General features: G+C 69.9%; 1 protein-coding gene across 1 annotated transcript; it reads left to right on the forward strand.

The window, feature by feature from the left end:
* Positions 1 to 2,579: 2,579 nt before the first annotated feature.
* On the forward strand, positions 2,580 to 6,562 carry SLC34A1 (solute carrier family 34 member 1). Its single transcript, XM_026047617.1, has 12 exons — positions 2,580 to 2,682; positions 2,768 to 2,959; positions 3,350 to 3,478; positions 3,554 to 3,697; positions 3,785 to 3,896; positions 4,018 to 4,213; positions 4,360 to 4,455; positions 4,592 to 4,695; positions 4,944 to 5,107; positions 5,537 to 5,653; positions 5,809 to 5,933; positions 6,011 to 6,562. The coding sequence occupies exons 1-12, from the start codon at positions 2,580 to 2,582 to the stop codon at positions 6,560 to 6,562; spliced, it is 2,034 nt and encodes a 677-aa protein (XP_025903402.1).
* Positions 6,563 to 9,363: the final 2,801 nt, after the last annotated feature.

The following is a 9,363-nucleotide window of genomic DNA, read 5'->3' on the forward strand; positions in this document are numbered from 1 at the left end:
GTCAAGGTGGGCTCTGCCAGCCCTGGCTGTGCTCTGCCCTCGCAGAGGGATCCCCCTGCCAGGCSTCCCCATGTCCCCAGAGCTCCCTGCCCCCGGGGACCCCTCACCAGGCTGTGGCAGAGCCAGGCTGTCTGCCAGAGACCCCTCTGTCACCGGTGCATGCCCAGCTGTGCCCAGGGCCCCAGTTGCCCCTGCTGTGGCAACACTGCCAGGCAGGAGGGGGGCCCTGGGGGCTGCCGGGCACCCCCGGGCAGGGGGCCCCGCTGCCCGATCCAGCCCCGCAGCGCCCCGTGGCTGCAGCCCTGTGGCCCGGGGTCAGAGCCCTTGTGTGTCTCTGTGGTCCTGCTGTGTGTGGTGTGAAACCGGGAGGAATAAAGAGCCTTGCCTAGAGGAGCCTCCCTCGCCTGCCTTGCCCCTGGGGAGCCCCTTCTGCCCCGAGCTCCGGCTGCCCCGGGGCTTGTCCTTCCGCCTGCCCCAGGCAGCAGCTCCGGGAAGGCAGGAGCCCGGCAGGTCCTGCCCCGAGGCTGCAGCCCGACGGGCAGCCCCACAAGGTGAGTTGTGCCCACGCTGGGTCCGTGGCAGCTCGCAGGGAGGGCGCGTGGGGCTTCGCGTAGCTGCAGCAGCTCCCCAGAGCCCCGGGATGGAGCCGCTGCCGGTCCCTGCGTCCCTGCCCGGAGGGCGGCGGGGGCTCCCCAGGCAGCGGGGGCCGCGGGGCAGTGCCAGGAGCTTGTCCTCCTGCCCCAGCTGGTGCTCCAGGGAAGCTGTGGGGCTGGCAGGGCCGAGGACTTCAGCCCTGACCCTGTCAATGAGTGACGGCGGGAGCTGCCCSGGCCCCGCGGGTTAATGATTGTGAGTGTGAGTGGGCAGCAGCCGTGGGTGCCGGGACGGGCAGCGCTGGCCCAAAGCGCCCCGGGGCACAGGGCGCACGCGGACACCGGCCTCCCCCGCGCCGGCAGAGCCTCCCACGCGCTCTGGCCGGGCACGCCGSGTGCTGCTGCTGCCATCCACGTGCGGCTCCGGGCCTGGTATCCGATGGGTTTATGAGCTGCTTAAGGCTYGTTCCTTAAGGCTGCAGGGCTGCCAGGGAGGTCCCAGGGCTGCCTTACTCCTAAACCGCCCCTGAGCGCCTCAAGCGCCCCAGGCTGCCTGCGGAATGTGCCCTTGCTCACACTGCCACCTTGGCTCGCCCGCCCACGGGGAGCAGCCCCTGGTCCCGAGCCGCKGAATGAAACCGCGAGCCCAGCCCGGGCAGGGACTCGTCCTCGTCCCCGCGCTAACGGGTAACAGGGGGCACTGTGGCCCCCAGCCCCGCTGTGACGCGGCTGGGTGCAGCTTGTGCTCCGCACCACGAGCCCGGCGCCCCGCTTGGGGATGGACTCCTTGTCTGGGGCCACCCGTGTCCCTCGGCACCCAGGGCAGCCGCTGGCGCCCGTGGGAGCRGGTACCCCTGTGCCAACCGAGTGACCCAGGCGCAGGTCACCAAGTGCTTTGTGCCCCAGTGAGCAGGGCCCATGGGGTGGCGAGGGCGCCCGCTCCGGGCACGTGATGCCCGGGACAGGACTCTGGCTCCCGGCTTCTCCCGCTCCCGGCCCAGACGGAGCGAGACGTCACAGCCACATGTGCTCCGGTGACACGGCCCTCGGTGCCGGCTCCTGATGGACATCCGCGTTGGAGGGGCCTTTGGCCCCAGCGCTCCCCTCGCCTGCCAGGCCCGTGGGCTGCCCGGATGCCTCTTGGGTGGATGGAAACTTGGCGGCAGACACGTAAACAGAGGCTAATGATAAACGGCCCCCGGGAGCGGGTGATGCCAGCGCTGGCACCGCTCCCCTCCCGCCCGTCCCGGCGCAGGAAGCAGCAGCCTCCGCCCCGAGCAGCCTTGGCCACCGCGCGGGCTGCTCCGTGCCGGGCCGCTGGCGAGGGCTGCGCCAGGCCGCGTGCCGCCCGTCCCCACCAGCGCCGCACTGGGGACACCGCTGCCGCTGGCGGCACCGTGGCGCTCGCCTCGTGACGAGCAGGAAGCCCTGGTGCCACCGAAGCCTCATCCTCCTCGTGCGGGGCACCGAGCCCCTGGTATCGGGATGCAGCCTCCATCCCGGCGTGGCCCTGGCACCTCCGCCTCGCGCCGCCGAGGCCGGGCCGAGCAGCCCCCGGGGCGCCTGCCCCATGCTGCGCCAGCCCCACGGCCGCCGCGGGACGCCACGGGGTTACCCATTAACTGCAGGAATTTGTGGGGAGGAGGTGAGCGAAGGCGAGGGGCGACGCCGGGCTCCTTAGACTTTGCTCTTGGCGCGCGTATAAAGGGTCGCGGTGCCCGGCAGGCCGCTGTGCCAGAGGGACGCATGGATGTGGCATGTGGCTGCGGAGCTGCCCTGAGCGCCCAGCCGGCCCCAGGTGAGCAGGGCCGCGGGCAGGGGGCGGCCGGGCCGAGCTGCCGGGCAGGGCCTGCCCACCCGCTGCCCCCGGCCACCTCCTCGCCCAGCGGCCCCGCGCCCGGCCCTGCGCTGCCGGGGCAGGACTCGGGCCCGCGGGGCTCGCGCTGTGCTGACCCACGGCCGCCCCGCTCAGACGCTCCAGGGAAGATGCTGCCTTACCGGAGGGAGAGCCCCGCCATGGGCCGCTGCCCGCTGCGGGGAGGAAGGGTGCTGCAYGGGGCCCCCTTCGCCTACTGCCCCAGCCCACAAGGTAGGTGCCCGCTCGGCTCCTCCTGCTGCGTCCCGGCAGGCTGGAGACCCAGAGCCCCCCGAGGCAGCTGTGCTGTCTCCCGCAGTCCTGCACCGCCTGCCCGGCACCCATGCCTACCCGTTTGCCGTGGGCGCCGTGCCGCACCCTGAGCACGGCTGCCTGTGCCCCGGCTCGCCGGGCCGCCTCGTGGAGGCCATGGAGCGCTACGAGCTGGACGCGCTGCCCGCCCGGCCCTGGCAGGGGCCCCGGCTGCCCTTGGACGAGCTGCAGAAGCCAGGTGAGGGCTCCGGGTCCATGCCCGCTGCCGCCCCAGCGCGTGGCCGCCACAGAGGCACCCGGAGGCACCGTGGGGCATCTCGGGGTGCTGGGGCTCTGGGGTAGCCAGCCTCCCCCGGGGACCACCAGTGATTGCCCATCACGGTGACCCCCAGACATGAGAGACACCCCAGCACCCGCTGAGCGGTTCCRGGCAGCGCCACCCTCGTGCCTGCCATGGCCTTGTGGTGCCGGCACCACGTGGAGCCCGCACGGGGCAGGGGGAAGCTCACCCGGGCGCTGCCACCCACGGGCGCGAGGGGCGGCCGGAGGAAGGTGTGGGGCGCAGGGGGCCCGAGGCGCCGCGGCCCTGCCGGGACCGCCCTTTAACGCTCTCTCTTGTCTTGCGCAGGGCTGGGGTGCTGGGAGAGGGTCCAGTCCATCTGTGTCTCCCTTCTCAAGGTGCCGCTGATGTTCGGCTTCCTGTACCTCTTTGTGTGCTCCCTGGACGTGCTGAGCTCTGCGTTCCAGCTGGCCGGAGGTAGGGCCCCGGGGGCACCCTGGCCGCGGGAGCACCCGCCACGGCGGCGCCCTGCTGCTCACGTCCTTCTCGCAGGCAAGGTGGCCGGCGACATCTTCAAGGACAATGCCATCCTCTCCAACCCTGTGGCCGGGCTCGTGGTGGGCATCTTGGTGACCGTCCTGGTGCAGAGCTCCTCCACCTCCACCTCCATCATCGTCAGCATGGTCTCCTCGGGACGTGAGTGCACCCTGCGGGGCACCTCGAGGCAGGAGGACAGGGGCGACGTGTGGTCCCCCCGGGGCTAATGGGTGTCTGTGTGTGCAGTGCTGGAGGTGCGCTCCGCCATCCCCATCATCATGGGCTCCAACATCGGCACCTCCGTCACCAACACCATCGTGGCCCTCATGCAGGCCGGTGACCGCAGTGAATTCAAACGGTGAGAGCCGGTTTGGGCCTGGGGGGCTTCGGGGGCCAACAGCGGGCAGGGAGCACGGCCGGCGAGGCCGGACACGGGGCCGCTGCGTGGCCGCCCCGCGCCGACCGGCTCCCCCGGGCAGGGCCTTCGCTGGCGCCACGGTGCACGACTGCTTCAACTGGCTCTCGGTGCTGGTGCTGCTGCCGCTGGAGGTGGTCAGCGGCTACCTGCACCACGTCACCCGCCTGGTTGTGGCCACCTTCAACATCCGCAGCGGCAAGGACGCCCCCGACCTGCTGAAGATCATCACGGAGCCCTTCACCAGGCTCATCATCCAGGTCTCCTGGGGCTGGCTGCGGTGTCGCTGTGCTGCTGCTGCGCTCTGGGTGTCCCCAGGCTGGCAGCGGTGCCCCCAGGCCGGCCCCTGGGCGGGAGGCGCTGCCGGCCGCTGAGGACCCTCTCTCTCCAACACGTGTGGTTGCAGCTGGACAAGTCGGTGATCACGGGCATCGCCACGGGGGACGAGAGCCTGCGCAACCGGAGCCTCATCCGCGTGTGGTGCGGGCAGGCAGCGCCGCAGGTGAGGGGCGCCCGGCCGCACCGGGGCCGCACCGGCGCTGGGACAGGGCCCGGTACGAGCCCCACGGAGGGCGGCGGAGGGCAGAGCCTGGCTGACGGTGCCACGGGGTCCGACACAGCCGCTCCTCTCCCTGCAGACCCCCGCCGTGGGGCTGGGARCCCCTCTGAACTGCACAGGCCCCGGGCACTGCGGCACCAAGGGTGTCGAGAGCCTCCAGAACGTCACAGGGCACAAGTGTGAGTGGACACCGGGGGGCTGGGGGGGCTGTGGGGACAGCRGGCAAGGCGTGGGGGGCTGCAGAGGCAGGGGTATGGGACTGGGGGCTCGTGTGGGGCTGAGCGCCTCTGTGGAGCACAGRCCATGGGGCTAGAGCCTGGCGGTGGGGCAGAGCTGGGAGACCATGGGGTCTGTGTGTGGGGCCGTGTAGTGGGGGGGCTGGGTGGCCACAGGCACCGCGCCCTCACCCCGCGCTGCCGTGGGGCAGGCAGCCACCTCTTCACAGACACCCCGCTGCCCGACCTGGCCGTGGGGCTGGTGCTGCTGGCCGGGTCCCTCATCGTGCTCTGCACCTGCCTCATCCTCCTCGTCAAGCTCCTCAACTCCCTGCTCAAGGGGCAGGTGGCCAAGGCTGTCCAGAAGGTCATCAACACGGGTGAGTGGGACGGGGGGGCTGCGGGATGGGACCTGCCGCCCCAAACGCCCTGCCTGCCCCACGGCTACCTGCCCTGATCCACCCCCGCCTGCCCCACGGCCACAGCAGCCACTTCCTGCACAGCCACACCAGCCCCTTTCCCATCCATCCCGGCCACYGCTCTCCCAAAGGCATCAGCCTGACCCTGCATTTGGAGTCTGGCCCCATAACCCAGTGCCTGACTCTCATAACCAGGGACTGGCCCCAAAGCCAGAGTCTGGCGCTGCAGCCCCCACTGTTAGGTCTGGTCTGCACTTGGCTGACATGTCCATGCCCATGTCAATGTCCACATCTTTGCCCATACTCAAGTCTGTGCCCATGTCCATGCCCACATCTGCACCCGTGCCCATGTCCGTGCCCATGTCCATGCCCACATCTCACGCTCGGCAGACCTCCCGCACCCGCTCAGCTGGCTCACCGGCTACTTTGCGATGGTGGTGGGTGCTGGGATGACCTTCGTGGTGCAGAGCAGCTCCGTCTTCACCTCGGCCATCACGCCCCTGATTGGTGAGTCCTGCGTGAGGCTCATCCCCGGGCACGCGCTGCTGCCCCTGACACGGGGCACGAGTGCCAGGGTGTTCCTGGGGCTCTGCTGGAGGAGATGCGGGCGCACGGGGTGCTGGTGAGGGCAGTGGTGATGGGCAGGGCGCCTCACCCCGCAGGCCTGGGGGTGATCAGCATAGAGCGCGCCTACCCGCTGACCCTCGGCTCCAACATCGGCACCACCACCACGGCCATCCTGGCCGCSCTGGCCAGCCCCAGGGACAAGCTGGCCAGCTCCTTCCAGGTAGGGGAAGCCCTGGGCCCGGGGACGCCRCGGGTGCCCGGCTGATGGCGATGCTGATGGGGATGCCGCCCCTGCAGATCGCCCTCTGCCACTTCTTCTTCAACATCTCCGGCATCCTGCTGTGGTACCCGCTGCCCTTCAGCCGCCTCCCCATCCGCATGGCCAAGGCGCTGGGCGAGCGCACGGCCAAGTACCGCTGGTTCGCCGTGCTCTACCTCATCGTGTGCTTCCTCCTGCTGCCCTCGCTCGTCTTCGGCGTCTCCATGGCGGGCTGGCGCGTGCTGGTGGGGGTGGGCGCGCCCTTCCTCGGCCTCCTCTTCTTCGTGGCGCTGGTGAACGCGCTGCAGCGCCGCAGCCCCGGGCGCCTGCCCAAGTGGCTGCAGACCTGGGACTTCCTCCCGGCCTGGATGCACTCGCTGCAGCCCCTCGACAGCCTCATCACGCGCGCCACGCTGTGCTGTACCGACCGCTGCGGCGGCCGCGCCGGCGGGCACGAGCGCCCCGGCGGGCACGAGCACCGCAAGGCCGGCCTGGGCCTCGACAACCCCGCGCTCGCCCTGCCCGAGGAGGCACCCGGCGCCCGCCTGGGCTCCCCGCGCCTGCCCCCGCACGGGGCCACCCGCCTCTAGGCGGCCCGGCCGCCCCCGCAATAAAGGGCAGAGCTGCCGCCTCGCTCTGTGCATCTCCCGCCGCGTCTCCCGCCGCCCGCGGGCTCGGCTCGTGGCACGCGGGGCCGCGGCGGCCGCCGGCGCTCTGAGGATGAGGGGGGTGAGGCAGGTGTGGCGCTCGGGCTCTGCACCGCGGTGTCTGCATCACAGAGACCCCGGCATCCCCGCGCGCAGCTCTCGGTGCCCCTCTGCCCGTCCTCGGCCCCCAGCGCCTGCCAAAGCAGCCAGGAGCATCAGTGGGTGCTGGACACCCACAACCTGTGCCCATGTCGGTTCAGCACTGTGCCACCGCCGTGCTGGCCGCGCTGCCCCGTGCTGCAGCCGCGGGCGCKACCTGCTGCGCTCGGTGCCGCTCGGCCCCGCGCCTGGAGCCCCCGACACCCGCGGCCGGAGCCGCCCGCCCCGCGGGAGCCCTTGGAGCCTGGGCAGGAACCGCTGCTCCCACTGCCCACGGATGCTTGGGCTCCTGCCAGCCACATCCGTCCCTCCCTCCCCGTCCTGCCTCCTCCCGGGGCTGGAAGCGGCTGCGGGGGCAGCAGCTCCGCGGCTGCCGGCTCCTCCAAGGCCGGCAAGGGCTCCGAGGTGGCGGAGACGGGAGGTGGTTCAGCCCCGCGCCGGCCGCGTTGGGCCAGGACGATCCTGGCGCCAGCGGACAGGGTCAGCACAGGAGCCATCGGCAGCCCGGACGCCTGGGCCCCCTTGGTCGCTGGCTCGGGCGCCGGGCGATGCCACGGCTGCGGGGCCACCGTGCCAGCGAGCGGGACGCAGCCGGTGTGGGGCAGCCCCACGGGGACGTGCCGGCATGGGGGCCTGGGCCGGGCCAGCATGGAGCTCCCCAGCGCGAGCAGCAAGAGCAGGGCCCTCCTGCGCCCTGCCTCGCCATGGGCACCGTCTACTGCCGCATCTACCGGGTAGCCAAGCGCAGGCCCGCGGCCGTGCTCGGTGCCCGTAGCAGCCTGCGCCCCGCGGAGCCGCACGGCCCCGGCAAGCGGGACGGCGCCGGGCAGGAGCGCGGGGCAGAGATGGAGTCTTTCCTACAGAGCAGCTCCTGCTGCATCCTAATCCCGTGTCCCTCCCTCAGCAGAAGTCCCTTCTTGCCAAAGTTGATACTAAGCCCGTTTTATCCTTGGCCACACGACCCTTTTCTTGCTCGGCTCATAAGCCGCTGCAATGCAAGTGCTACCCAGAAAATAATTCCCCTTGCAGCACTGGTTGTTCCTGCTCCAGTGCAGTACCTTGTGCTGCTCCAAGCTGGGCTGCATCCTGTATTCCGGGCTGATTCTGCAATTTATCAAGTCTGCTTTGAATTCTTAGCTTGTTCTCTAGCAGGTTCTTGTTCTCCCCTCCCTCCCTGGCTGCATGTTCTCTGCAGAATTAAATGCAGTTTTATTTCTGCCATCTGGGGTGGTAACGGATCTGTCAAGGGTACCAGGACACCTCAGGACGCGTGTCTGCTCTATGACTACCATTCATGCCTGGTGAGAACGGTGCTGTAAAAAGCCATGTAGGAGGAAACTGGAAGTAGCAACCAAAGGGATAAACACGCAGACACATGAAAAAGCAATAACGTCACTGTATTTGAAGCTCAGAATAACTACGTGCCACCTTTAAAAGGAAAACAGCTCTATAAAAAGAAAAAGGCACCCAGTGTGATCTGATCTCCGCGACATACTGACATGGGAGATCTCAGAACCCCAGCAGGGCAAAATATCCTGTTCCTCTTATCGGTGCTGATAAGCAACGCAAGCTGCACAGCCTGCTCTGCRGCGGGTGCCCGCGCACGCAGCGCTGCAGCCCTCGCACGCTGCGCGTGCCGGGGCGCGTGCGACCGTCTGGGTTGTCACGGGCCCGGCAACGCTCAGGACGCGGCCCTCGGCAGCAAGAGCGCGGACAGGGACGCTCCGCACGGGCAGCTTTGCGGCRGGACGGAGGCGGCACAGCGTCACGCGTGGAGCTGGGGCGGCAGCAGCGCTGCCGGAGCGCTCACACGCGGGTGCATGTGGAGCCAGGGAGAGCTCGGCACCACCGGGACACGGAGCTCACGGCTGCACCCGTGTCGAAGCACGGAGCAGGGCCGGCGCCAGCCGAGCCGGGAAGGCCTGGGAGCATGGAGGGGATGGGGGCGGGAAGCGGGAGCCAGCGGGCAGCGTGCAGGGCTGGGGCAGAGCTCTGCAGGGCAGTTCAGTGACGGATCTGCAAAGCAAAGTCGACGTGAGGAAGCTCCCACGCTGCAGCTTCCCATCCGATGGGATGCGGCTGCTCCAAGCTCAATCATCAGCTTAAGGAAAAAGCTTTTACAGCAAATCAGAGGAACGAGGGAAGCCGCAGGAGCGGCGGCGCTTGCTCAGGAGCCCTGCAGGGGTCAAACGCGACCCCCGAGCCCCRTGGGGCAGCAGGGCAGGTCACACGGCGACGACGCGGACCCGCCACCCGCCGCCGCCACCCGCCACCCTCAACGGCCGGCACCCCCGAGGAACCCCTTTATATAGGTACACTCGGACCCGCCCTCATAGGAAACGCTCCTATCACAACGCTGCCTGGTGCAGAGTGGCGGCTCTCTGCCCAATCAGCAGCCGCAGCAGGAGGGGCCATATTTACCTTGGGCGCCGTTGGGACTTGCCCAATCGTTTTTCCGGAGCTGAGGCKAACGCTCGCTGACGGGCACTTCCTTGTCCAATCAGCACGCGTCGCACTCTACCCCCGTCAGCGCTTCGCCAATGTCCGCCGAGCGCCGCGCCGCATCCCCCGCCTTCCCCCACCTT

Source organism: Nothoprocta perdicaria, unplaced genomic scaffold, assembly GCF_003342845.1.
Source record: "Nothoprocta perdicaria isolate Ctin4 unplaced genomic scaffold, notPer1 scaffold_5, whole genome shotgun sequence".
Taxonomy (NCBI): domain Eukaryota; kingdom Metazoa; phylum Chordata; class Aves; order Tinamiformes; family Tinamidae; genus Nothoprocta; species Nothoprocta perdicaria.